The 27569-nt window shown below is 44.2% G+C and overlaps 4 protein-coding genes across 5 annotated transcripts; 2 read left to right on the top strand and 2 right to left on the bottom strand.

Moving 5' to 3' along the window:
• LOC139220060 (uncharacterized) lies at positions 1–4220 on the top strand. Its single transcript, XM_070852116.1, has 16 exons — positions 1–175; positions 490–597; positions 851–926; positions 1057–1213; positions 1432–1477; positions 1578–1636; positions 1804–1839; positions 1952–2004; positions 2108–2240; positions 2898–3112; positions 3206–3251; positions 3356–3421; positions 3501–3560; positions 3643–3728; positions 3952–4046; positions 4131–4220. The coding sequence occupies exons 1-16, from the start codon at positions 76–78 to the stop codon at positions 4163–4165; spliced, it is 1371 nt and encodes a 456-aa protein (XP_070708217.1). The 5' UTR covers positions 1–75; the 3' UTR covers positions 4166–4220.
• Positions 4221–4277: 57 nt separating this feature from the next.
• LOC139220064 (histone H3.3A) lies at positions 4278–6302 on the bottom strand. Its single transcript, XM_070852120.1, has 4 exons — positions 6227–6302; positions 5322–5459; positions 5086–5239; positions 4278–4992 (listed from the first exon to the last, which is right to left on the bottom strand). Exons 2-4 carry the CDS (start codon positions 5447–5449, stop codon positions 4864–4866), a joined length of 411 nt encoding a protein of 136 aa, XP_070708221.1. The 5' UTR covers positions 5450–5459; positions 6227–6302; the 3' UTR covers positions 4278–4863.
• A 346-nt stretch (positions 6303–6648) lies between these two features.
• Positions 6649–15162, top strand: unk (unk zinc finger). Of its 2 annotated transcripts, none has more exons than XM_070851402.1 (15): positions 6649–6886; positions 7387–7596; positions 9344–9520; positions 9630–9760; positions 9878–10013; positions 10109–10226; positions 10316–10400; positions 10496–10797; positions 11118–11183; positions 11363–11546; positions 11635–11736; positions 11821–12006; positions 12092–12273; positions 12432–12692; positions 13652–15162. In XM_070851402.1, the coding sequence occupies exons 1-15, from the start codon at positions 6738–6740 to the stop codon at positions 13805–13807; spliced, it is 2445 nt and encodes an 814-aa protein (XP_070707503.1). In that variant the 5' UTR covers positions 6649–6737; the 3' UTR covers positions 13808–15162. The 2 variants fall into 2 exon arrangements, with proteins under 2 accessions (XP_070707503.1, XP_070707502.1); XM_070851401.1 differs by having other exon boundaries at positions 10496–10827.
• A 383-nt stretch (positions 15163–15545) lies between these two features.
• Positions 15546–26174, bottom strand: unc13d (unc-13 homolog D (C. elegans)). The gene is made up of 34 exons (XM_070851400.1): positions 26075–26174; positions 25156–25182; positions 24434–24490; positions 24261–24317; positions 24065–24172; positions 23896–23955; positions 23648–23714; positions 22810–22990; positions 22681–22725; positions 22531–22602; positions 22381–22450; positions 22179–22283; positions 21693–21785; positions 21480–21580; positions 20828–20945; positions 20202–20323; positions 20024–20114; positions 19880–19936; positions 19676–19773; positions 19499–19550; positions 19109–19239; positions 18859–18976; positions 18612–18764; positions 18421–18516; positions 18134–18340; positions 17972–18046; positions 17807–17886; positions 17598–17712; positions 17374–17445; positions 17210–17293; positions 16999–17119; positions 16792–16915; positions 16450–16670; positions 15546–15700 (listed from the first exon to the last, which is right to left on the bottom strand). Exons 1-34 carry the CDS (start codon positions 26132–26134, stop codon positions 15588–15590), a joined length of 3351 nt encoding a protein of 1116 aa, XP_070707501.1. The 5' UTR covers positions 26135–26174; the 3' UTR covers positions 15546–15587.
• Between the last annotated feature and the right edge of the window lie 1395 nt (positions 26175–27569).

Genomic DNA, 27569 nt, shown 5'->3' with positions numbered 1-27569 from the left:
TGTGGGAAGGTGTCTCGGTATGTTCGGGAGGCTACACGGAAGTGTTATTACCACGGCGCTTGTCACTGTGTTTAAATGACAGCAGGCTTGGTGCGTCTGCTGTCAGCGACAGCCTCCGATCACAGCTGGTCCCCCAACATGGCTCCTAAAGACCCTCTGCTCGGCACTCTCAAAGGTAAGGATGCATAATCAATGCAAAATGCAAAGGCTTTTGGATTATAATTTCGCTTCCAGTGGCAGCAGATTGCTTCGTCGTGTGTCGCGCGTCTTATTTGTCGATACAGTGACACCTGTTTTGATCATTTCAGTTGTATTCCTGTTGCACACAAAACCAGTGTTTTTTCTTCTCTTTTTTACATGAACAGTATCTGCCGTGCCGCTTCTGTAATAGTGATGATGCGTGTAAAGGCGACGATCACGCAGGATGCATGAAAAACGTATGTTTTTGACCAGACCTACAACAGATCCTCTGTTTTTTCCCCCTCCCAGTCTGTGTCCTGAACCTGCAGTCAGATGGAGACACCGTGACCGACACCAACCCTCACCTCGCTTCTTGCTGTGAGCTTCTTGAGCTGGTCTTTAGGAAGGGGCTTCAACGTGAGTGTCCCCACAATGTGGGCTTCCCCTAAAATATATCACCTCTGTACTTATTTGTCAAAATGCTCTATTGCAAGTGCACATGCCTGACATTAACAACTACATATGTTGGGGTGTCAGTTTATGCTTTAAATGGTTGGAACAGGTGTATAAAACACAATGTTTTGGGTCAGAATACCTTAATCATTTGAAGCACTACATGTGAACATGTGTTTTTGCTGTATGGACTGAGTGTGTGTTGCTCTCCCTCCAGAGCCAGTTCTCAGTCTGGTACACAGAGACTACTGGCAGTGTTTTGAACAGCTGATCCACCAAGATGCCTGTGGCAGGTAACAACATCATGAACTGCATTTTAACATTACTATAACTGTATAATGTAATAGACGTTACTTTAATAACAACAGCATTATTTCACGCCCTGTTAATACCTGCTGTCTCTGCTGGTGTGTGTGTGTGTAGGCTGTCTGCCCTGTCCTTGGTGGTGGAGCAGACCAGAGCTTGCAGGAAGCTGCTCTCAGCTCAGGGCCGAGGCCGCTACCTGCTCAGACTGGCCCTCGGCCGCAAGGTTCTGCCACAGTTCATCACACACCTGCTGCACACCCCCAGAGTCCTGGAGGTCAGCCGCATGGACCAGATACATTTTCTACAACGCACATATTTAGGGGTTGATGGTCTTTTCTGGTGCTGCCCATATGTGTCTTCTCTTGTTGCTGTTGGGTGCTCTGGGCAAAGTGTCCACCAAACATGCCCAGTCGCTAGACTTGATTCAAATTTAAGTAAGTCTGTCTCAGATACTAAAATAGCTTGGGTTCATACCGTTTCTCTCCCCTCCAGTGGTACAGTCCGGCAATGTCACTCCTCAGGAATGAGGAATTCGTGGGTGAGGCTTTTTACCGGATCTGATTGTTTCCACTAAATGCTGAGCAAAGCCCAGGAAATTCTGTGTCCAACGTCAACAACAAATATTTTCCCTCTTCCAGAGCCTTTCATGTCACTGCTGCTTGTCCTCTCTCACATGGAGTTTAAACTGAACGTAGAGGTCAGAGCAACTCCTTTTTTATACCATTAAATTGCAAATGCACAAGCCATTTTCAATATTTTCATACACACACACACCAAAATACAACCATGTCTACAATCATGTGGTTTGAGCAATTCAATTCAAATGACTCTACACTAACAACCACCTCTGGTCTTTTTTCACAGAATTGCAGTTTTCTGGATGAGAGCTGGCTCATACCGGTAAAAACAATGATAGTAACTCTGAAAATGCATGGAAAGGCACACATCGCAGTGAGATAACGGAACAGCAGAATGTGTGAGATTGTCTGTTAATTGTTTCGAATGTTTCCAGGTGTGTGAGACATATGAAGTGGTGCCCTGTCGGGAGGTAGGGATGGTGTTGAGGTTTGTATCTCCCACTCTATAAAGTGCTTTATTTCCATCAAGAATATCTACTCATAAATAGCTTTGTTCGAACTGCTGCATCCACTCCCCCTCTGTCTCTCAGATATCTCAGTGGGCGCGTCTTTGTCCTCGATCTGGTGCCTGGGAGTCAGGCTCATGTCGACAAGTTTATCTCTCCTGGTGACCTCATTGATGAGATCAACGGGACCTCGTTGCGGAACTCCAAGAGTGGACAGGTATCCTCAAACAAGCAGTATTATACGTTCTAACACTCACTGACGGTCACAGACATCATGTGTGCTCTGTGTCACCACAGTGTAGCTGGTGTTAAATAAATTAATATCAGACATTTGAGCCATCACAGAACACAAAGTAAAGTGTAGGTGCAGTGAACTGAGCTTTACACTGACGGCTTCTCAAAAGTGCCCTGATTAGACATTGTGCTGACTTTGGGTTGGTATGTACAGACTGTGAAAGAGACATCTCCCTGATACTCCTATGACTTTAGGCAGTTAGGGAGGGACAATGTGCACTTAATCATTTTTGTGATTATGTGTAGTTTGGTGACATTACACAATGCCCAGCACAGCTGCACCCTCTACATGAACAGAACTCTAATCAGCCAGAAAATAGTGGCAACGCCTGACTGGGTATACAAGACTCTTCTTGTTATCATTGTGAACGCGATCCCACTTGAAGATAGGTACAAAAATGAGAACAGCCAAGAAGCACAGCTCACATTCTGTGAGTGTTGTCCGATTGATCGAACCCATGGGACACTGGCCAGTCACACCCTTGACAAGACGAGTTTGCGTAATTAAAAAAAACCTGCCACTGCACAAGTCATAGAAGCTGTCGTACATAGAGTCACGGTGCATTGCTCTGTTTCCCAGGCAGGTGTGGTTTTGTCTCGGCTGAAGGGCAGCCCTCTGTCCATCAATGTCCTGCGGTGGAGGGCTCACGATGGAACAGTGTATCGGCCCCTTATCAAACTCCTGCGGACCCTGAGGATGGAGAACCCCACCCTACAGCTCAGTCCTGCTTCCTCCCAACAGTCAGCCACCAAGGACGAGAGAACCTCTCCGTCACAGTGTCTCAAAGAGGGAAGGCAAGTTGCTTACCAAATCTGGAAGAGCCATTTAAGGAACATTTTGCCAAGTTTACTCTTTCCATTATAACACTGACTCTACTCTCCCTACAGAATTGTGTACATAGTGCAGTTCTTGGGAAAGGCAAACATTGGAATGGTAAACAAATGCTTTTGCTTTACACTTTATTAAATGTTCAATCTGTGTGTGTATATATGTGCTAGACTCAGATAACTGATATATCTGGTCTTATCCTTTCTTAGTTTGGAGGCAAGGAAGTGCTACAGCACGCCATTCCACAAGTGTTGCAGAAAAACCTGCCCAGCAAGGTAATAACACTACTGTCATGTTCTGCAAAGCACTTGTCAATATCAATGTGTGTTCAATCTGTTTCAATTTGCCCTGCAGGAAGTGCTTTTAGACATGAAGGAAACCCATTTGACCTGCACAGACAGAAGCAGTAAACTGGTAAGGAGACATTTGTCTGTGCCGTCTTTGCTATTGCTCGACATTGGTCGTTAACAGGTCAACTGTGTTCGTGTTTCCACAGGAGCTGTTTGAACATCATTATCCAGAGATTTCGTGTGTGGGGAGATTTGGTCAACCAGACTACACCATATTTGCATTCTGTGTGGCGTAAGTACCAAATGAACCCGTCAAACCTTTGAAGAGCAGAACTGTCAGATTTAGCGGCAGAAAAATAAAGGTTTTTCCCACACAGCCATTAATCCAGGCCTACAGTAGTTTAGGACACACCTCTCCATAAACATGTGATGATGCAATACCCAAGACAGTACAGCTGTGTTGTCATTGGCTGGACCCAGACATCATCTCAGTATATGATTGGCTCTGTTCACAGAGACTCCCCAGAAACCCCTCAGTCGACAGGCTTCTGCTGTGTGGCACTCCGAGCCAGCACCATTAAGGAGTGTGAGGAGATAGTCTGCCGTATTGGTGAGGCACAGCATGTGAGCAATACACAAGTGATCCAAAATTCTTCACAGCCAAGATGTCATGATTTTGTCGTTATCTTTACAGCTACGGGTTTCAAGCATACGGAGTGGTTTGTATGACAATGAGAGCACCTCCTATTTCATGTGTGGCTGTAAATAAATGTAAATACCATAACACCGCATTAGTGTCTGAATACAACCACATTGCAAATCGACTACAGAACACAAAAGGTTTCTAATCATAAAGACCTTTAATAGAAAGACATGTGACAACATTTTCATAAATAGTATTAAATGTAGCTGCCAAGATTTATGTTGAAAAACATGTAAAAAGCAGTCCAGAAAAATACAGAAGGGGTCTGCCATGCTCTTAGTCACTGAGAGTAGAGTATTGACTGGTAGCCAATACCAAACCCTGCAGTGAGACCTGTTGAGCAAGACATGCTGGCATTCTGTGGTAAATGGTAGATGGGTGAAGAGACCCTGGACCCCCGTGGAAGATGTGAAGACCTCATCCTCGCACCAAAGACAATTCCATCACCAGAGGGAGCGCAATACCCACAAACATGAGGGGTGTATGATGGCTGTAATGTATTGTAATGACCCATGATGGAATAGGTATACACTCCTACTGAACAACATTTCCAACTACCCTAAGTACACTCAGGCTTGTGGAATGATTGATGAATTGTCCCAATCTAAAAATACAAAATTCAAAAGAAAACTTGTAAAAAATACCCAAGAAATAAAAACGTCCACAAAAATGGTTAAGTACGATAAATAGGATCATTTGTCTTGACAATGCTGTCACTTGCTGCTTATGCCCTCTCGCCCCTTATCCTACGGGCCAGCTGGATGTCTTTGGGCATGATGGTGACACGCTTGGCATGGATGGCGCACAGGTTGGTGTCCTCGAACAGACCCACCAGGTAAGCCTCACTGGCTTCCTGTTAAAAGAACGGAAACAGACAGTTCAGACACAAGCCCACAATCCATTAGCACCACAGCTGTGCAGATGTTAAAATCCGTATCTCAGTTACCTGAAGAGCGCCAATGGCAGCACTCTGAAAGCGCAGATCAGTCTTGAAGTCCTGGGCAATCTCTCTCACCAGACGCTGGAAGGGCAGCTTGCGAATGAGCAACTCTGTGGACTTCTGGTAACGACGGATCTCCCTCAGAGCCACAGTTCCGGGCCTGGAAAGAGATTCTAGTCAGTTTGCTGAATGCTATTGACCGATGAACACATTCAATCGAGTGGAAAATAAGCGCTACAAACCTGTAGCGATGGGGCTTCTTCACGCCGCCTGTGGATGGGGCGCTCTTCCTGGCTGCCTTGGTAGCGAGCTGCTTCCTTGGCGCCTTTCCTCCGGTGGATTTACGGGCGGTCTGCTTGGTACGGGCCATCTCGTACTTGCTAAATAAAATAAGAGTCGCGATTAAAATACTAGGGCGAGTGTCAAATCAGAAGTAGGAGTTTCAGAATAAATCTTACAGGTGCGGTATTAAGCGCCTGGCTACGATGCTAACCTAGCCTAGCCTAGCCTAACTATTAAAGAGCTCCCCTCCCCCAGTTTATAAGCACTGAGAGGCGTCGTGTTTGCGCCAGTACACGGTCTTTCCATTAAAACCACTTAACGTCTATAGTTTTCTTTTACATTAATTACAATGGACAAACGGCGACGTGGTCACTGAACTTCTGACAGAGCCAGGGGCCCTCAGACACCAATAGCTTGCGTCAAAACACTCGCCGCCTGAACCAGCCCAAACAGTCAGTCTTTGCTTATCGACTTCGCCATTTTCACTGCTTCTCATTTCACCCCCAGGCGACATTGCCTCGATTCAGCTCATACAATATTAGCCTACAGAAAGAATTAGCTCTGCCAATGGCCATTTGTATAATAGCCAACATCAATCTCGACTGTTAAGTCTAACCAACACTGAGCTCGTACTATCTGCCTTATCACAGTTAAACGGGTTAACGGTGACGTTAGACTAGTACCGTCAAAGGTAGAGTCTCCATTGTTCTATTTTTAGCTAACGCTAACGTTAGCAAGTCGACGTTTGCCCGAGTACCAAACAATGCCTGTTAACAGAAGCGCACATTTCCACATACCCAACACACCACAGTAACAAGGTCGATTTCACGTATATTATCCAATCAAGCGAGGCTGCGATATTTACCTTTAGGACGTCGGGTAATATGAAGCAATCGTCGTGTATCACCAGTTATAATGACAACGGTTTGTGTTGGGAGGGGGAGTTGAGGCCGAGTATTAATACTTTCCAGTGACGTCATGCTTGTAAGACACTTCACGGTCATTGGTTCATCTTCCAAAATGGACGTGTCGTTCAGCCAATAGAAACGACGCTTCAAAACAAACACAAGCCGTACTGTTTGTCTCATTTTTCTTTTCTTTTTCACCTTTCTACAAAGCCAGTGTGTGTAGCTCGAAAACGCATTGTCACAGTGAATGATCTATTGTCGTAAATGCGTCGTGGTGTTCACAATCACTAGTTAAGTTGAACTCCATGTCCCATAGTTCCGTATTGCCCCTAGTTGTCCCTTTGCGACTACTTCCTCCTGCCTTGCGCAAGCTCACATCGTTGTAGAATGCGGATTTCGAAGCTAACAAGGATAGCTAGCCAGTAAGCTAAAAACAAGCTTCTCGTTGTTAGGCTTCAAACGGGTAAAATGTCTAAAACACACTCACAGCCGCCGTCATCTTCGGCAGCGACGACTACCGGGGGACCCTCCTCGTCTTCTTCGTCCTCGCCCGCAGGGGGCTCGACATCTCCCGCAACCGTGTTGAACGTGCAGCCCGAGAAACCTCAACATTACACGTACGTAGCTAGTTAGCTGGATTAGCTAGCTAAGTGTACACAACCTCACGTGTAGTTGCTTATACCAAATTACAGCTAAATTGAATTTGAAAAAATAAGCCAGTTGTAAGCTTGATATTCTTTAAAACGACTGGAACAAGGCTATTCAGCGGTAATGTAGTTACCAACCGGAGCAGCTCTCTTGAAAGAGGCCTAACGTTACTCACAAACAGTAGCCATTTCTTAGAAGCTTTGTGGCACTGCATAGTTCAAGTGTTTGTGAATATGTCATACTGCTGAGTAAACCTAATGTTAGCATAGTTGCATTATATATTAGCTCTTCGTGGGAAGAGGTTTGTTACTGCAGCAGAGAATAAGACAGAAACACTATCACCATAAGCCAGTATGTTGAATGTGCTGTATGTGAATATGAATACACTATTGCTTGTGGAAGACACTTTTAAAGGCAATGAACACTGTCTAGAAATGCACTCCACTCTTGCTGCTTCCCTCTCTTCCAGATATCTGAAAGAGTTCAGAACTGAGCAGTGCCCCCTGTTTGTGCAGCATAAATGCACACAGCACAGGCCCTTTTCCTGTTTCCACTGGCACTTCCTGAACCAGCGGCGCCGCAGGCCAATCCGCAGACGGGACGGGACCTTCAACTACAGCCCAGATGTTTACTGCACCAAATACGATGAGGGAACAGGCACCTGCCCTGATGGAGATGAGTGAGTGCAACTGAGACGTCAGCGTTGTAAAAGTACCATTATCGAGGGGCCATTCCATAGACCCGTACATTTAACAGAAAAAAATCAGGCTCCTCTGTAAAAGGGAAGCGTTATTGTTGACTGGTGGTGACACATCTGTGTAAAGCACATGGCTTTTTCACAGCGTTTGGCTTTTTGTTTACAAACTCCACAGACCCAGGTCTATTGAGGAGGTTAAACTTTGCTGTGTCCAAAGCATTGTCTCATCACTAACATTTGTAAGCCTTTTTGCATGTAAATGAACGAGTAGGACTTTACATGGCAAAGAATCTTTTTTCAAGTGGGACAAATTCAGCGGAGTAGTGATTGGGGACGCACCCTCTCCACAATTGTGAGTCAAGTTGAACACCTTGGAAGAATAGTGTCTGATGCATAATCTTTTAAAGTGAGCATTAGCACCTGAACATAGCCATCGTCAGTCTGTTTTTGACTGAAATGTGCTGAGCCTTCATGGTGTTTTGGCACCCACTTGGTGCCAGTCACAGACAAAGGGAATGTAAATGTGGATGACAGACGAGGGGGGGGGGGGGCGAGTTGACTCCTCTCCAAACCTTTGTCACCGTTACACAGAAGTGGAAAGAGCTCTGGAAGTTTTGGTCTGAAAGTTTTAGTCTTAGTTCTACTTATGGATATATTACATTTAAGAAAAGAAAAGTTTATTTTCATGTGGGTTCGGTCGAAACCATAATATTTTGTGAATGTTATCAGCATAAGGCTATTGCTACAGATCATTTTGCAGTTACAGTTTTTGTTTTTTGAGTCACCCTTCAAGCACAAATGCCAAACTTTTTCTTTTTCCAGCTTCTTAAAAGTGAGGATTTCTATAATTGTATCGTTATTTCACTGTAGATGGGAAATGTAGTGATTTTGAACTGTTAGTCAGACGAAACAAGCAACTTCAAGACGTCCCCTTAGGCTCTAGGAAGTTGTGATGGGTATTTTTCATTAATTTACAAGCAAAAAAATGTATCGCTTAACCAACCAAATAATCAGCAGATTAATTGATAATGAAAATAACCAGAAGCTGCACCAGTAGTATACAGTACAGTGTTTGCTGTGGGGGCAGTGTGTGGATGGGGGGGGGACTGCAATCTTTCTATCTTTCTCTTCTCCTGCTCCTCTTGCCGGTACACTTTCCTCTCCTCATCTGTCCCTCCCTCAGTTCTCCTTTTCTCTTGTTCAATCCATGTTCCCTCTCGGTCTGTCAAGACAAGCAAACACTTAATAATGATACAAAGAAATCTAATTGTGTCAGTGACAGTAGTCTAAATGTACCTGTGTTATCTGTTATATATTATGTATGATGTGTGACCTAGTCTAGGGGGTCTGTTGTGGGAAATGACTCTGCCGATGTGTGAGAGAAGTACCAGCACGTTGCCGCAGGCTCAGTAAAGCTCATATCATTAGCAGTAGTCATGTTAATTTAATCAGCCATGCAGTGTGTAGACAAGGTCAGGTTGTAGCGTGGTAGTTACTGAAAGGCTGCATGTTGTGCTCATGCAGGAAAGTGAGAAGTCTTAGTTACCAGCTTCGAGTGAGGTTGACAAGACAATTAATGAAATAGCCTTAAACCAGAGGTGTGCCACATGTGCATATAGTCTGGCTAACTAAATGGCTGCTCTGTTTACTGGACACTATTTGCTCCAGAGATCTGCATGTCTTTGTGTTTGTACCTATCTTTTGAATGTCATTTTTCTGTGTGTTCCAGATGCCCGTTTCTACATCGGACAGCAGGTGACACCGAGCGCAGGTACCACCTTCGCTACTACAAGACTGGATCATGTATCCATGAAACTGATGCAAAAGGCCACTGCAGCAAAAACGGCTCCCACTGTGCCTTTGCACACGGATCGCATGACTTGCGCAGCCCTGTTTATGACATCAGGTGCCAAAAGAACTTTATTCTATCATGTAACCGTCCGCTTCATATTGGTTTCTGGATGTGTATCGGTGTTGTAGTTGTTTACAGTCTCTTTGCACTGTGGATTTGACAGAGAAGTGCAGGTGATGGACTCTCAGGGAGGCTCGGGGGCCCCAGAGGGCGGTGGAGGAGACGGACAGTCTGGACAGGCAGCAAGCACAGCCCTCATAGAGAAGATCCTGAGCGAAGAACCACGCTGGCAAGGTATATCTGTGTTAAAGCACTTCAGCAGGGGTTCAGAACGAAACGAGGGTTTGATGTGGAATGTTTCTTGACCAGCCCTTACCATCTGTCTGCCTCGTTGTCCTCCTTTGTCTTTAGACAACAACTACGTGCTGTCCCACTACAAGACAGAACTCTGTAAGAAACCACCTCGTCTGTGCCGTCAAGGCTACGCCTGTCCATACTACCATAACAGCAAAGACCGGAGGCGCAGTCCGCACAAGCACAAATACAGGTGCTCCATCACTTCATGTCAAAGAAAATCACTGGAAGCTATTTTTGGCTGATTGTGAATGTTTTTATTAACGCGATTGTTCCTTCTTGCCACAGAGCGCTGCCGTGTCCAGCTGTGAAACAGAGTGAGGAATGGGGGGATCCCAGTAAATGTGAGGGAGCAGAGGGATGTCAGTATTGCCACACAAGAACAGAACAACAGTTCCACCCAGAGGTTTGTCTGATTCAGCAGAGACCTCATAGAATCTAAACCAGAAATCACAGGAGATGAGTGTCAACGTGTGTTTTGTTTCTTTGCCACAGATCTATAAATCCAGTAAGTGTAACGACATGCAGCAGTGTGGCAGCTGTCCCAGAGGGCCCTTCTGTGCCTTTGCTCATGTTGAAAGTGAGTACCCACGATGCATTTCTAAACATCTCTCAACATCCATTTGATGCAATGTAACATCCTCTTTTCTATTTTGATTTTTAAACCTCATCCAGAGCCCTTTGTTCCCGAGGAGCCATCATTCCCCACACCGAGCTCCCCTCCACCCCCCAGACCTCCAGACCCTCATCCTGCCCAGGAAGCCTCTTCAAGTCCCAGCAGACACAACATGGGCTCTGCCTCTGGCCCAGTTTCAGACCCCTTCTCCCCATCTGCGGGGTCGCGTGTAGCAGAGCAGGGGCTGCTGGGAAGCGTTTTGTCTCTGTGTGAGGACGTGAGTGGGGGAGCGGAGCCGCTGTCTCCCTGGGCCGGAGAGGGAGGCTACTGCAGAGCGCCCGGATTTGAGAGGGAGGACCAGGTGAGAGATTCAAGATTCAAGGTGTTCAAGGTATTGTCTTTTTGGTTGTACCAGTACACTTGTGTGATGCAATAAAGATGTATAAAGATCTATATATAGAGGAGATAAATATGTAAAACAGAGTGTAAGGCTTTAAGGTCTGAGGGAAGCAATGAATGTATAGAAATGCAGCGGAGGGACAGTGAAAAAGGGGGACTTGGCATTATTTGACACTATTAAATGAAACAAAGGAAAATCTCTTGATTGAAGTCATAGTTACTGCAGAGAGGCTCATCCAGCATGTTTTCATGTTAGCATTCTTGTGTCGTTTGTGGTTTCAGGCTAAGCAAAGGAGTTTTGCTCTTGAGCAGCGCAACAGAGAATTAGCCTCAACGCAAAGCAAACAGGTACAGTGACACGCTCACATACAAGGTGGTTGTGTGTCTTGTGGTCTAAAATTGGTCCACGTTTTTTCTTCAGGAATACATACTTTTTTTCTGTTAAATGTAGTCTTGCTGCAAGGACACAAGTTTAAAGTAACAACTGTTTCTTTCAAACACCACATTCCACTTTGGCTCTCCTGCAGGACTTGTTAGTATTTCTGCCTGTGGGCAGCCCTCTGAGTCTGTCCTCCAGCATTCCCTCCAGTCTGGCCGCCACACCACCCAGCCCCGCCCCCCTCGGACCCCCTGGATCTAGCATCTCCTCTGGCATGAACGCTAACGCCCTGCCCTTTTACCCCACCAGTGAGACTGTAGAGTCAGTTGTTGGTAAGTGAAGATGTCCAGTGTTGTTGTGTAAGCACCAGTTGTGTAACTCTAAATCTGACTAATTGCTCTCGTGGTGTTCGTGTTCCAGAGTCAGCCCTGGATGATCTTGACCTGAACGATTTTGGTGTGTCGGCGTTGGAGAGGAGCTTGGAAAGCAGCTCTGCTCTGCCCAGTGTGGGAGTCATGCTCGGTATTTCAAAGACACGAGAGCAAAACACCATTTAGAAGCGCACCTAAATATAACTCATAATGATTTGTCTCTTTGCCTTTATAGGAGGTAGCCAGTTTCAGAGCTCAGCTCCAGTCAATATCCCAGGATCCTTTAGCAGCTCTGCTCCTTTTAGCTCCCCTTCGCCATCTCCCCCAATCAGGCCGCACGCCTCACCATTCTTTTCTACTCACTTGTCACAACCTGGCCAATCAGAAAGCACCTTCTTGGGACCATCTCATAGTTCTTTAGGTTTGTGGCATTTGATTAAAGACATCAAGTGGTGCAGGGAGGGATGATATCATTTTGTTTATATCTATTCTTTTTTTTTTTGTAGGTCTGAATGGTATGAGCACTAATATCTGGGAGCACTTCCCATCAGGCCAGGGTTCCCCTGGCACGCCCCCCACCCTGCTGCCCTCCGGCCCCTGTGCAGAGACTTCTAGGCTCAAACAGGAGCTGGAGGAGGCCCATAGGGCACTCAAGCAGTGGGGTCACAGCTGGAGACACACAGCTCAGGTAGGTAGGTAGTGGGACATGTGTGCATGCATGTCTGTAAAATAGCTGTTTGTGGTGCAGAGGCTTGTATGTTTATGCATATTGCATAAACATTAGTATATCCAGTTAAACCAGTTTTGAATTCTGAGTTTTGAATTCCCGTATTCTTCCTCTTGTAGTCGTGGGCTGCGCTGAAAGCAGATGCAGAGGAGTCCCGTGCGCATGCAGCACGATTAGCCATGGAAGCAGAGAGAGCCAGGCAGGCTGAGGAGGAGGCACAGAGACAGGCGTCTCTCCTGCAGGAGGCGCTGGAGAGCCTAAGGAGCGGAGACAATCCCCATCTAGCACTGCACCAACTCCAGCTCCTACACCGGCTGCCCTTAGAGTCAGTCCTCAGTTTGCAGGCTCAGCTCTGTAGCTGCTTACACGCTGTGGAACAGGTAATACCACTGACTCAGAACTTACACGTATGTGAGTCAGCATAAAGACCTGCGTGGTAAACCTAAATTTATACGGCCCCAACATGGTGTGTTCTGATTAAATAGTTTGTACACATCAACACTAACACTGTAGCCAGACAGTGCTTATTGGCATTTTTAAAGTTTTAAAGTAATTTAGGTAATAAGGTAAAACACAACAACTTGGATGTTGGATGTTCACATGGATGTCCAATCAGGGTTACTGGCAATTGAAGAAAAAATACCTCAGTGTGCGCTGTATTGATTGGGAAAACTGAGTTTTCTGAAAATATATTAAAAAAATATATAAAAAAAATCTGTCGTACTTTCTTCTGGTCGCTGACAACTCAAATGACAGCACTGGTGACCAGGAAGAACTGCAGGCTCTGTCGGCCTGGGTAATCAACCTGCTCTGTTGCAATGAATTTCACCATAGGCAGGTTTGGTTAAGTTTGTGAGCTGTCTGCGTCTGACAGTACCCACAAGACAGCAGAGAGGATTTGTGGGTTGGGAGACAGAGGCTCGTGTGCAATGCATCATGGTAAATGTATGCAGTTCTGGCACAGTCCTGCGAGAACAACTCATCTTTCTTGGTCAATATAGCACACACAAAGGTATTTATTGCTGCAGTGGACAACTTACCATCAACACTGGTTGGACATCCACATAAAAGTGGCAAGAAGTTTGACTTTAACACCTCTTATTATTTGAGTTACGAAATAATCCAGCAATAATGTCTTGATTATTTTTTATGGTTCACAAAGTGCCAGAAATAACCAGAAATGCTCATTGCAAGTTCTCAGAGAACCAAGTGCACATTAGCATACTATAGTTTAGTTTTCCTTTGCTCTCAAAATAGTGGCGAACAGCATGTGTTGTCCCCTCCATCATCCAACGTTCTTGACTTTGAGAGGTCGACATGTTTCCCTGTGTTTTCCAAGGTGGTGTACAGGAAACAGAGACAGTGCTGTGTGACATGTGGAGAGCAGGGCTCAGTGTCCCTGCCCTGTGGCCATGGACTACAGTGTGAGAGCTGCTCCACCTCCACAGAGTGCCCACTCTGCCCCGAACAGACCCTGGAGCAGCAGCTCTCTTGACCTCACACCCCCCGTTTGGACCACGACAGATTCCAGACCAGTCAGTCCTGATTCCACAGATACCAGCCTTGGATCTCAAAAATGATGTCGAGGTCATCGTATAATGTGGTGACAACACGAGCACTGATGTGGTTTTATATTTTTAAGATGACGTTTACTGATGAATGACCATCTTAATGAGCATAGGTCACTAAGTGAAAGCTCTTAATGTGGAATTAAGGATTATTAATATTTCCAGTGTTACCCATGGAACACAATACATTTTACTAGTTATTGCTATTGACCAGCGACACTGTTTTTAACCCCTGTTCTTGATTTGTGAAAATAACTTTAAGACCTGCTGTTATTTCTTCTCTAACTAACTATGAAACATTTGCATACATAGTTCTAAATCATATTTTTGATATGTTTCAAAGCATAAAGGAAACACATTTGTGGAATGATATTTACATACCCGGACAGTTTCTGCGTGATTTTCTGAGGTTTAAAGATGCCCACTGTCACCTTAGCACCACAAAGGTCAATGGCATTTGGTTTCTCCTAAACATTTCATATGAAAGTTGAACTGTTAGGTCTCTTTCCAGAAAGCAAGACCATTACTCGTGATAATCCACAGTCCTCATAGACTGCAGTTGTAAGAATCCACAGTGGGGAGCAGTTCTAGTGACGAGCGGTTAAAGTGAGGAGTATTTCCTACTAAAGTAACTGTGTATGCCAAATGGATTGAAGCATACCAGTGCTTATGGATGAGATGCAGATGCTTTGTGACAACACAGAAGTGAATGTAAAACTACACTTATCTTCTTGGCTGATGCCTGGTGGCCCGGTAGCCGTCGGCTATTATGAGTAACTGCGCTACAAATTCTGGAAAGAGGCATATTTAGTCGTGCGACAACAAAGTCCTTAAAAGTTTCTACATGGATGGATGAGGCAGCAGGTTAGCAGCTATTTTATTTTTCGAGGGTGATGAGATGTCTGAACAAACAGGTCTGATTGAAAACACTTAAAGGGCATATTTAGTTTCATCCAGACAACCTATTCTATTGCTACAGCCAAAAGGGGGCCGTCGTACCAGTCTGCTGGTAGCACTTGTCTAGATTATATTGAATTTCTTTTTCCATAGGTGTTTTTTAGTGAAAGAAATTTAAAAATGTTCAATTACTGTTGAATAATAACAGAACATATTTAAAAGTTTAGTAATATTTGTTTGAATTTACAACAGATGGCCTCTGTTAAAGCTCTCAGGTTTTCTCTAATATTCTTCTACATAAACTGGAAGAGGAAAGCATGTTAACACAATCAAGACAAATGTACTCGGTCAACTTGTGTAGTCTTTAAAATTACATATTTTTAATTTTTTCCTTAAATACTTTTCATGTTAACTGAAACATACACATTTTTTGTTTAAAACCGGCTTATTTGCTATGTTAAAAATCAATGTATGACAGTTTCTCTGCCAAAATTTTTATATTTGTAGTCATCTTCGACAGTTCAGTATGTCTTATTTTTATCTCATCACATAGTTAAGTGATGTCATACTTATCTCTTGCACTGATTAGACAAAACATCAGGAAGCAGACATATATGTAAAGGTGTATGAGGTTTAAATGCAGGTGTGAAAGTGTTCATGATCACTGTGATGGTCTTTGGTAAACCCATGCTCAGCATACAGTCCACACTACTCATCCAGTGTTTCTTTCTGAGTGGATTTTTCTTGTTTTGGTACAGATCATTAAAGCAAATTGTATATTTTTGGAGGAAGAAATTGCGTGTGTGTCTGTTACGGCTGAACCCCTTCCTGGGACTGTTTCTCTCTCTGTCTTCGCTTCTTCACGAAGGCCTGAGCCTCTCGCTCTCCTTTCCTGGACTCCAGTAACCTCAGAATGCTGTCCTCTGGAGAAAGTACACAAAAACAAGACAGGAACAAAAATTGGGCTCAAATTCTCCATCAAATACCAAATGAATGAAAACAGAACTTGCCAGGTACAAATTACTAATAGAATAATGCCAGTTGTCTGGTTTCATGAGAGACCTGTAAAAAAAAAAAAGTGTAAGTAGAGTGTGTAGAATCAAGTGGCATCTGGTGATGAGGTTGCAGATCACAATCAACTGAATATCCCTCGCCTCCCCCCTCCCTTTCCAAGCGTGCAGAGAAGCTATGGTAGACAACAAGGAGTCACGCTGCCTTTCTTTTTCTTATTTTAAGCAATAAGTATGATCCTCCACTTGCCACAACACAAAGTGGTATTCCTTTATCTGTCTTTGCCTTAAAACCGGTGTAATTACACCACAAAAGTTCAGCTGCCACTGGAATGTAAGAATTCAAAAAGCCCTTGTTTGTCCATTCTGGGCTACTGTACAAATATGTAGGGGCAGCATGGTAGGCTTGCACTGTAGGAAGTTATAAAGGGCTCATTCACAATCCTTAGTTTTAGGTGATTGTATTCGACTGGCACATGGCTATGAATACTATATTCCATTTCTGTTGATAGACCCATGAACTCACACTGGACCTTTCAAGTGGGATAAAGAGGATGTAACAGGGGCCCAGCATCTCTTGTTTTTTCTCAGGGCCCCATAACAGGTTAGTCCAGTCATGCCCTGGTTAAAAAGAGAGGTCTGAACCCCCTGACCCATCGTACCATTGGGCTTCGGGTGCATCAGAGGCAGTCGGATCTGTGCAGGGATGGCGTCTGGCAGTTTGCTGAGTCCGTCTACTTCCCTTCCCCCACCTACTCCTGGTATGGCCTTGAGGGCCAGGAAGGCCTCGCCTTCAAAGTCATCAGTCCTCAAGGTGTCATGGTCCAGAACCGTCACCACCAGGCAGGCCCCCAGAGCCTGGCACTGATCCAGGGATACCAGACTGTGATCAGAGAGCAGAGGAAGTGAAGGAGGTCAGAAACATCCTGAAAGCGAACAACTGTGCAGGTTCACTTGTGAGAGAGGGACACAGAATATTTATTAATATAAGATCAACGACTTACAATTCAAAAGCCTCATCAAAAAGGGGGTTGAGATCGCAGCTTTTGATCTGAGTGCAGCGAGGCTCCACCTCAGGAAAAATGTGGTTAGGCTCCAAACACAGCTGCACGAAGGGATCGCTAAAACCTGGCAGAAGCATCAACGTGTCAAAGCAATGCACCTTTTCTGTAAAGCATCTGTGCTGTGACCATTAGCGTAGTTAGTGTTACCATTAGAGTCCATCGGAAGGAGGTTGACTGCATTCAGCACCTCAACTCTGAGTCTTTGGTCCGATCTCCTGTAGGACGTGAGGAGGGTGACTGCACCGTATTTCTCTCCACTGTACACATTCTGTTGGGCAAACAGGAGAAACCAAAGGAGGTGTGAACGGTTGGCCTGTGTTTGCTGTAGTCTGAGAGTGTGTTCCTTCACCTGTCTCACCTGCTCCCATATTTTCCTTTCGAGGAACTTCTCTACCAGCTGCCTGCAGCTCAGAGAGTTGTGAGTCAGGTGAGCTTTGAGAGCCTGGACACACGGGAGAGAACAATGAAAGACGAGTATTTCCACTTTGTTATTTCAGTCTTCTGTTGGCTTCACTTATTCACCTTGTAATCATTAGAGTGGAGTGTATTCAGAGGCAGCCCGTTCCCCTCAGCGTGGAAGCACTGCTCCAGGCACTGAAATAAAGGAAATAAAAAGTCCCATAAGGCCGTGTAAGGCTTCCAGTAAGGCTTCCAGTCTTTATGCTAAGCTAAAAGTCTCTTGAGCACATTTCACTCGCTGCTTCACTACAAAAGCTTTCTTATACCCTAGGTAGCTGAGGACCGACCTGCAGTGTATACAGCAGTCTCTGGCAGAACACCATGAGCCCCTCTTGCTGTGGATGCTGAGTAGCCACCTGGTGGAGGATCCTCACTGAGTTGTTCCACAGAGGAGTCAGGAGACTGGACATGAGAGGGAAAACAGGGGCACGATGTCACGAGGGGATGCCGAGTGAGGAAATGGATTAAATGGATGAAAATGAGTAACACGTGGAACCTGTTGAAGTTCTCTTGAACCAGGTTTTCGTTCATGTAGTGCAGCTCCTGCTCCAGGTAGCGCATCAGTGGGGCTGCGGCCTAAAACGGAGGAGAAGCTGAATATCAAGCACGCTTGTAAAAGGCATCTGCATTTGTGTTTTGACTGGCAGTGATTTTCACCTACATCCTCTGTGGACTTGGAGGGAATCCTCCGCCTGGTCGACATGTTTCTGACATGAGTCTCAATGTCTGTGTTTAACTGAAGAGACAGGGCAGAGGTCACGTTGAAGGCTTTTCTTTTTCAATGACGTTCTGGCGATTAAATGTTACGTGTTTAGTGTCACACCTTTTTCCCGAGAGTGTCCAGAGCGGAGCGGATCTCTCGGCCGAGGATGCCCTGGGCTTGCTGGAGCTGCAAGGGCAGAGTGTTGTGGAACTGGCTTTCCCCTATGACGTTTTGGGTCCGGTCCCGAAGCCCGGCCCAGTTCAGCTGCGTGGGAAGTCGTGTCAGCACCGACCGTAAGTGCTCCAAGTCGTTCACCACCACACACAGCTGCAGGGAGAGGAGAGCGGTTTGAGATGTGCGTAAATAGCATGAGAATTATTTCCAGCACACAGTCCGTCTGTCCTTACCATGTTGATGGCGCTGCCGTGGTCGGAGTTCTCAGACAGCACCCTGACCCTCTCCTTCAGGGTGTGACAGTAGTTCACCACAATCTTACACACATCCTGAAGACACAGAAAGCAAAGATCGACCACATTCAGATAATCTGAGCAGTGAAACTGTCGATCAGGACCATGTTATCAACGCGAGGAAACTGCACCTCAGTGAGTTTGACCATGAGCATGAAGGCCTCCTCGGGGTCGGGCCAGGACAGCTGCTCCCACAGCTGGCAGATAGGCTGGATACATGCCACCAGGTCCACTGCTGAGGAGCTGTGTTTTATGGGCACGGCGCCAGACTGCAGGGGCTGGAGCTGGTGAGGAGAGTTTCATGGAAATAATACGTTTGAAACAAAAGTAATAAACCACGTTTATCATAACAGCAAAACATCAAAACACGAGCGTCACCTGGTCCACCTGCACGGCCCTCTCCACCCTGTCCTGAGTTGTGCTGAACGCCTGGTTCAGCCAGTAGGGCAGTGCCTCTCTGAAGCCCTCCTGAAAGTTTGTCAGCTCAAGAAATCCCCTGAAACAAAATCAAAAACTCTTATAATTTATAATTACTTATAATAAAGGGAGGTGGAGGAAACAGCTGTCAGATAAACAGGATTGGGAATAACTGCTGTACAGTCTGGTGTGTGTGTGTGTGATGACTGACCTCCTCTGTAAGAAGGCCTTGTCTTTGTGGATGGCCTGCAGGCTCAGGTAGACAGGGAACAGGCTCTTGGCTAGAGGCTGCTCCATCTGACCCTCAATCAGGGATAAGGTTTCCCTCACCTCGTTCACAAGCTATGGAGGGAAGAGGAGAGAAAGTGGGGTGAGATGATACTGAGTCATCAAAAAGACCAATTCTGTCAAATCTGGGAACCTGACGTGAACTACATACAACACCTGTTGTAACCTCTGGTGTCGTGTGTATGAATCTGAGCTGTGTGTTTTCGGTTTTCTGTACTTTTTTCTCTCGTGTGGATTTCATAATGTGTCCATCTTCTTTTACGTGGTGCAAAAAAATGATCTCAACTCAACTCAAACTCAAACTGTTACCTACCAGGGAGTCAAACCTCTTATAGACAACAGTGAACACATCCACTTGCACGGCGCTACAATCATGAGAAGAAAAACACAAGGAAAACAGCCATAATCAGTGTTTGTTTGTTACACCGAGTCAAAAAGCCTGTCTATTAAAGGAGAGAAGCCAGAGCTGGTACTAGTGGTCCCACCTTACCTGACAAATACTCTATTCCAGACATCCTTGTTGTGTTTTATGTCCTCCTGCACCTCCCCGATCAAACTCGAGAGGGCGCTCACAATCTCAGACAGGTCCTGCATGTCAGCGTGGTGCAAGAAAAACATGAATTTAGTGATATGAAAGAAAATGGAGAAACCATATCAGTTTCAATTCCAGAGACAATGTGACGCTTGTCTTTACCTTGGTCATTGGCTGATGCAATCCCTTCTTGATGGTGAACCACTCCTGTGTACCTCTCTGACATAAAAGTCACGTTATATGTCATTAAAGACTTAAACACACACGCAGACTGTTAATAACAATCTCATTAGCATGATTACTGACCTTAATGGCGTCGCTGACCTCATCATGTAACTCAAACTGTGCTGGGTTCAGTTTCTGAAACGCTTGAGTCTTACAGATCTGGACCAATATCCTGACAGAAAAGACACACTCATGCACTGCTTAAACTTTGTATTTAATTACAACAAGTGTGTGGAAAAACACACGGCCTTGTGTGTACCTGAGCAGGGTGTGTAGTTTCGGGGTGGCTCTGGGAGTCGGGGGGAAGATGTCTCTGTATTTGGCCACCAGACACAGTCCATACTGCAGGAAGTCATGAAGAGAGTCCCCAAGTTCCTGTTTCTGTTTAACACAGTGCAACACCTTTCTCAACACAGTGCAACACTGTGAACTCCTGGTTTCTTTTAATCATCTCTTTAACTGAGGGTAAAATTGGTAAGTTCATGATATGGTCGCAACAGGCAATGGACATAAATGGAAGGAATATTCAGACTATTTGGACCATTATTGTTTAAAAATACAACAGTACACACACACACACACATATATATATATATATATAGCCACCTTATACTTAATGGGTCATGTAAGCATCATTTTCATGTTATAGCTGGTCAAGTTAGAATTAATTCAACTAATTTATATTAGTGTTTATAACAATGGATCATATTTTATGAGCCTTTTGCTTGTAAAATCTACATTTGCAAAGTAACGAGTCATGATATTTGCCTCTGAAATATAATGGAGTAGAAGTATAAAGCAGGATAAAATGGAAGTGCAGCACTCAGTTAAGTATAAGTACTTCAGTTTCGTGCTGAAGTACAATATCTGAGCACTTTTATATACCTGCTGGTATGGCAGCTCCTGCTGATGCCAGTGGTACTCTATGCTGGTAATCTGCTGGAACAGCACAGACGAGTCCACCTCCAAACTCTGGTACAGCTTGCTGTAAGCCACCCACTTCCTGTCAGATATACACACACATCCACACGCTTACGGACAAGTGCAACAGAAAGACAACAGGGCATGTGCCCACAGAGCTGGACGATATGTTTGAAACACCTATCGTGCTGTTAATATAAATGTTTCTGAATCATTTTGGCATGGATATGTGAAACAACACTTTTTTCTTTGTTTTGAATATGTTGATGTACAGTTCGGCCGTTTGTTTGAATATAATATTGCGTGGATCATCATTCATTCATTCATTTAGTATGTTCATGTCACCTCATGCAAGCCTACTGAAAGCTGATGAATTACAACACTGAACACACTCAGAAACATAATTTATCCAGACAACAATGTGAAATGCACTATAAAGCTTATTTGAAATGCATTATATGTGTCATAGATTTATGGTTTTTGAATGTGCTGCACCAGTTGCTTGCGCAGGGCCTCAGAACTGCTCCTCTGTCCCTGTCCAAACACTGGTGTGCTCTGAATTATTTGCCATAATATAAGTAATAATATATCTGCTAGTCTTTCACATGACGCTTACGCCAGGTCCTGTAGAAAAGGTGAGAGGTCATTCTGCGTAGCGTAGAGCTCCAGCAGCGTCTGAGCCTCGCCACACAGCGCTCCTTTCCACGGAGCAGAACTCTGGGGGACAAACAAATGAACGAGACGACGGTTAAGGAGACAGAAAGTTAGTTAGTTAGAAGTTAATAAGTGGGATTTCAAAAAAAGATCCTGGAGTGTGCTCGCCTTTCACCTGCTGCTTGGAGATGTAGGCCTGAACAAACTGCTGCAGAATCCCAGAGTAGTTGATGTAAGCATTACGGCCGGCACTCAGCGTCATGTCTCTCTGTCAGTCACAAAACACAGACCCAGTCTTAACCCTTGTGATGTCTTAACATTCTGTATATTCCTCCTTGCCCTAAGGGTCAAAAATGACCCCCTTCACTAAACCCCTAAAATAAAGCCGCTTAATTGAATTTTAAATCCCAAATCTAGTTTGCATGATGAAACAACCTGTTATTCATCAATTCAAGTCAATTCAATTCAATTTTATTTGTATGGCGCTGCTCACAACACAAGTCATCTCAGAGCGTTTAGGGGGTTTTCTCTGCTGCCACATGGTGGAGGGTCATTTTTGACCCTTAGGACAACAGGAGGGTTAAGGTGCTTCAAAAACTGAAGCACATGGATACAATCATATATGATGTATATATATTGGAATGGGAAAGTGTCTTTTTACCGCTTTATGGATAAACTTGAGATTCAGGTGGCACTGGCCGCGATCCGGATATGTCTCTGTTCTGGGCTCCAGATTGTGCCAGTTGTCCTCAGTGCAGTGGAGGTCCTTAAGGGAGTCAATACAAATGGGTATTAGACTGCAAAGACAGTGATGAGGGAGGAAAAAAAGCATATAAAAGAGTACGAGCATTGACATTTATTACCTGTAGTTTTAGGACAATCTTTCCCAAAAAGTCGTCTGTGCCTTTTTCCTTTTTGGCCTCCTTGATCATCCTGAACAGGAACAAGCAGAAAGGTTGACCTGCTTTGCTCGGTCAGCTGTTTGTGTATAAGTTACAGAGAGAGTGTTTTACCTCTTTAAACTATTAAAGTTGGTCTTGATCTCCTCTAGTTTCTGTGTGAGTGAAACCTCTTCGTCCTTATCCCTGGAACAGAAATGTTAAGGTGTTATGGTAATGACTGTGGAAGACTTTAAGGAAGAATACTCCAGACGTTCTCCTCACCACATCTCCAGGTGGAAGCTGGCGCCGGCGACGTCCTCCAACTCCCTGAAGCACAAAAAGAAAAAAATTAAAAGTGAAACATACATCAAGCTGGTTTTCCCTGATATAAATACACAAGTTTATACTCACAGAATGAAGGTTTGATTCCAGATGGGGTTCAGAGTCTGCTTCTTTATGTCTGTCTCGTAGATTTTGTCATCTGCAACAGCGTCCTTCACCACAGATTTAGAAGGTTTGGCTCTGGACCGGCGTGTTCGACTCTCCTCCTCATCCTCCAGTATGGTCAGAATACAGTATGGGTCACTCAAACCTGTGCAAAACACACAAGAGATCTGCAGTGTCGACTCAAATGACGTGTAGCATTTCATTATTTCATTGTTTCAAGAGTAAAATAACATTTAGTACCTGTCCTTTTAGGACAACCTTTCCCAAAAAGTAATCTGTGCCTTTCTAAGACTGATGCACCGGTAAGCACAACAAAAATCAAAGATGGGAATGTCATTTGTTTGGACAATTTGGAGATATGGTCTAATAATGGAGCTAGGACAAACATCAATCAATTCATCCTGAGGGGAGCATGAATGTCTCAGTGTTAATCCTTCCAGTAGTTACTGAGTCATCTCACTCTGTGCTAAAAACGTAAATCTGCTGATGGTGCTAGATGACCATGATGGCAGCAGAAGTCATCAGGAAACATCATCAGGGAACCATGAAAGTCTGCACCAGATTCTGTGTTGATCCATTGAGCAGATGTTGAGATAATTTTGGTGAAGTGAAACGTCTGAGCTGCTGGTGGCACCAGATCAGTGCCACCAAGTCAGGGCATCATCAAAGTCATTAGGGTTCATCCTTAGGCGACCATGAATACGCATACCGAATGCTAAGGCGAAACGGGTGTATTAAAATCCCAGTCATCACATCATTGCTGTTAAGCGATACGGTCTGCTGAGGTGAAGCAAGAACTCACCAGTGATGTCTTTTCCCAGGATCCCCTTTGCTTCCTTTACAGTGACCATCAGGCAGTATACTGGGGGCTGTAAAGGTCACACAGTCATTTAGATACTTACTGCTGCCTCTAACATGTGAATGACATAATATCTGCCACTGCTAAACTAAGTGGAAAGTTAAGATGCTCGGTATGAGTTCTATTAATAGATATTAGGGGTCTCTAAGGACGCCTTTGTTGGAAAAAACATGCTGACTTCCTTTTCTCACCTCTGTGCGCTGTACTTTCTCCATTAGACCGCTGTGCTCTGACTCTGTCATAGTGAAAGCCTGGCAGATAGGACAGATAGAGTGAGAGAAAACAATCTCTGCAGTCGGTCATGCCCCACCACGTTAGCGGAGTTACGGGTTGTGTTCCGTGTGAGGCCGAGGCGTTTACCTCCTTGATGTACTGGTGAAGCTGGCTGTCTGTGAAGACCTCAGTGTCTGACGGGTGACCCATCTTATGAGCAATGGTGTACAGCAGCTCCTTATACAGAGGCTTTAGCTGTGAACAGAAAGAGAGTGAGAACTCAGCTTGGAAAAAACAAAAAAAAGATTTTGCAATGTGAAGCACAGCACATGCATGGCAATACCTCCAGCTCCTTGTGTTTTCGTGCTTTCTCTTCTGGGTTCTCATCTTCCTTGAAATTCTAGAGGAGAAGAAGAAGCAATGCATTTCCACCGTGACTCTGTCAGATGCACAAGGTAAATTAGAATATTGTGAGGTGAAACACAAGGCGTTTGAAGGGCATGGAGTGTCGCTTACCCTCCTTTCTCGATTTTTCCTTGTCAACCCCAGTTTACGTACATGGACGGGGGAAAACTAGACAAGGGGAAGGCAGAAAAAGGCAAGCCAGCCGTGACAAAACTTCAACTGTTGTAACCCATTCAATACAAATACAGCAATTATTATTGCAATTTCGTAAAGTTTGGGGATTTACGAGAAACACAAGTAAAAAATCAGTGTCAAGTCTGTTGATACTGTTGATTTCTCTTTTTACCAATGCTAGCAGTTATCTGCCTGTTGATTGCTCCACCACTTTGATCCAAATTGAAGTATCTCAACAACTACTGGATGAATTGCCATGAACTGCTCTAAATACATTCATGGTCCCCAGAAGATGAGCCTCACTGCCGTTTCCCCTGGCACCACCCATAGGTCAAAGCTTTAATTCATCCAGTAAATCCAGCATCTATTGAATTTAGTTCCTAAAAAAACTTTCAACATTCCCATCAGCCTCAGCTGTTCATTGTGTTTAGCGCTAATTAACAGATGTCTGAATGCTAAACTAAGATGGCGAACATGGTTAACATTACATCTGTTTTTACACAGCCTCACAGAGCTGCTGGTGTAGCTGCACACACTCAGTCTCGTTGCTGAGCATTAACAAACAGAGTGGTTTGCATTAAGACTATTCTTCTATTAGAAATGCAGAAGAAATTATACTCTGAATTGCAAGACTGTGTGAAACAGCCAATGTGTTTTACCTGTCTGAGTCTTGTAAAGCCAGGCTCCTATAAAAGAAAACATAAAGGTGATTAAGTTTAAATCCCGGGTGCCAACGTACTCAGTCAAATCAAACTGAGACAAACAGTTATTTTAAGGTCACCTCATCTCATCATGAATGTGCAAAAAAAATAGCATCGACAGGCGAAGACAGAGAGAAACACTCCTGTTTTTGATTGCTGATATGGCCTGCCTCGGTAAGAGACTTCCTCTACTGCTGATAATGAAAGCCACTTTGAGGCAGCAACACACTCAGTATTCACACTGAGGAAATTTGCCTGAGAGTGACTAGAACAAGTATTCTAGAAATAAGTACGCAAATACACCTGTGCCTCACACACATACACTATTTCCTGCGTGTTTGCATATAGTGGTGATGTTGGGGAACTCTGCAGTGATACTGATGATGGCGATGAAAACATGGCTCAGTCGACCTCACTAATGTGTTGACTGCCAACAAATGCGACATATGCAGAAACAGGCCGTCTTCCATGACACACACACTTCATTCTGCATCATCCCATCCAAAAATACATTCAAGGCAATTATGACTCACGGTCACACCGTCTTGAAATAGCTGCATGGAAAGCACAGCTCAGTGTTTGGGTGCACAATTGAACACTGATGTAGCTCATCCCACAATTGTATGTAAGGGGATTTTTACAAAGAACATATAAGCAACTTTAACGGCTAAAAGCCTGAATATTTGAGAAAAAAAACAAGACCTAGATAAACACAAAACGCCCTCAGAGCAAAAATTGATCACATTGTAATATGTTTGACAGCATCATGAGTCAGGCCATCACCATAGTGCCATATAAACCAGGAGGTTAGCAGCAGAGAGCCCAAATGAAACAAATATTTAGTTTACTTTAGACTCAGGTGCACTGTAGCCCATACCTGTTCAGGTGTTTGCAGTAGATTGTCTCCTGCGCCGGTGGGCTCACTCTGACTTGACATAGTGATGTTGTGATGTTTGACAACCAGACTCCTGCCTGGTGGCTGCTCTGCTCTGTGCCTATGGTATAGGGAAGCTGTGTGCGCAGTGTGTGTCGATGAACTGTCACGTAGCAGCCGGAAGTCATCACTTCCTGTAAAAGGTGGTAACATCAATAACTGTGACTTAAGACTTTTTTTCATTTGGTGCCCTACTTCATTTCTGGATGCAAACATATGAGAACTCTTTCCTGAACGCACGCATACGCACGTTCACTGAGAGCCAAAGCACCAACCTTGGGTTTTGTGCACCAAGCTGTTGCTCAGGCCTTCTGTTGTTCTTTTACTTTTAGCGTTATAACCACAGATATTCTACGATAAATCTAAATCCATGGTGTAAATCTTAGACGCAGCTTAAACTGCAGCTGGATGAGGTAATGAAACATGAGACAGTCCACTGCAGGCCGCATGTGGTTAATGTTTGTGTAAGTCCTGCCTGGCTTATTCATGAGTCCTATTCAAACATTTATTGAATCCATTATACTATTATCACAGTCCCCGCACTGAGAGCTAATATTTGCCTCCTTCACTGTGTATTTACATGCGTCTACATCTACATCTTTACCTGCAGTATTTCTATGTCCACGCCTTTTTCTATATCTACACCTACATCTACATCTACATCTACATCTGTACAGACAAACCTCATCTTCTCCATGAATGTGCCATTGTGCTTATAAAAGAAAAACACAAAATGTTATATACTGTATAACAAGCACAAGAATGTTGAAAGTGTTGAGCCACACACAGCGATATTTGACCCACATTATACAATAGTTTAGTATTTAACAAATTATTTCACTTTCCGTTAAATGCATAAAAAATGGTTTAAATACAAATGTGCATATATATTTTTTAATACTCTGAGTTCTGTTAGTTCTGCTATAAAGAAGCCAGCCTACATGTCAATCAATCAACCAATCAATCAATCAATCAATCAATCAATCTTTATTTATATAGTGCCAGTTCACAACAGCGTTATCTCAAGACGCTTTACATAAAGAGCAGGTCTAGACCAAACTCTTTAATTAGAGAGAGACCCAACGATTCAGGAATTCAAAATTCAAAATTGTCTGCAAACATAGTGAGCTTAGTTTTAATGGGAAATAATATAGACAGTGGACACATACTGTAAATGTCTCATTTTTTAGCTATATATGGTGGAAGAATAGAATGTATGTGTGTATGTAGGTATGATGTCATTTCCTGATGGCCTCCTCTGCATGTGATCTGTACACTTTGGCACTAATTACATCACTTCCTGTGTGTGTGACCCAGTGATTTGAACTAAATATCACAGTTACACAACCTACTGTATTTTTGGCACACAAAAGTCAATGCCACTCTGATCCACTGTCTGATCCACTGTGTGTGTGTGTGTGTGTGTGTGTGTGTCAGA

Source organism: Pempheris klunzingeri, chromosome 20, assembly GCF_042242105.1.
Source record: "Pempheris klunzingeri isolate RE-2024b chromosome 20, fPemKlu1.hap1, whole genome shotgun sequence".
Taxonomy (NCBI): domain Eukaryota; kingdom Metazoa; phylum Chordata; class Actinopteri; order Acropomatiformes; family Pempheridae; genus Pempheris; species Pempheris klunzingeri.
The sequence above is the reverse complement of the archived record's forward strand: the minus strand, read 5'-3'. Positions and strand labels throughout refer to the sequence as shown.

Excerpts from the sequence above, each read along its gene's own strand:
- LOC139220060 (XM_070852116.1), top strand. The coding sequence starts at position 76 with ATGACAGCAGGCTTGGTGCGTCTGCTGTCAGCGACAGCCTCCGATCAC. Across the intron at positions 1,478-1,577 it reads CAGGAATGAGGAATTCGTGG|AGCCTTTCATGTCACTGCTG; the intron begins GTGAGGCTTTTT and ends TCCCTCTTCCAG. Across the intron at positions 1,840-1,951 it reads ATGAGAGCTGGCTCATACCG|GTGTGTGAGACATATGAAGT; the intron begins GTAAAAACAATG and ends GAATGTTTCCAG.
- LOC139220064 (XM_070852120.1), bottom strand. The coding sequence starts at position 5,449 with ATGGCCCGTACCAAGCAGACCGCCCGTAAATCCACCGGAGGAAAGGCG. Across the intron at positions 5,240-5,321 it reads AAGAAGCCCCATCGCTACAG|GCCCGGAACTGTGGCTCTGA; the intron begins GTTTGTAGCGCT and ends ATCTCTTTCCAG. Across the intron at positions 4,993-5,085 it reads CTGCCATTGGCGCTCTTCAG|GAAGCCAGTGAGGCTTACCT; the intron begins GTAACTGAGATA and ends TTCTTTTAACAG.
- unk (XM_070851401.1), top strand. The coding sequence starts at position 6,738 with ATGTCTAAAACACACTCACAGCCGCCGTCATCTTCGGCAGCGACGACT. Across the intron at positions 9,761-9,877 it reads CGAAGAACCACGCTGGCAAG|ACAACAACTACGTGCTGTCC; the intron begins GTATATCTGTGT and ends CTTTGTCTTTAG. Across the intron at positions 10,401-10,495 it reads TGCCTTTGCTCATGTTGAAA|AGCCCTTTGTTCCCGAGGAG; the intron begins GTGAGTACCCAC and ends AACCTCATCCAG.
- unc13d (XM_070851400.1), bottom strand. The coding sequence starts at position 26,134 with ATGTCAAGTCAGAGTGAGCCCACCGGCGCAGGAGACAATCTACTGCAA. Across the intron at positions 24,173-24,260 it reads GAAAACACAAGGAGCTGGAG|CTAAAGCCTCTGTATAAGGA; the intron begins GTATTGCCATGC and ends TTCTGTTCACAG. Across the intron at positions 18,047-18,133 it reads TGGACACTCTCGGGAAAAAG|TTAAACACAGACATTGAGAC; the intron begins GTGTGACACTAA and ends CTGTCTCTTCAG.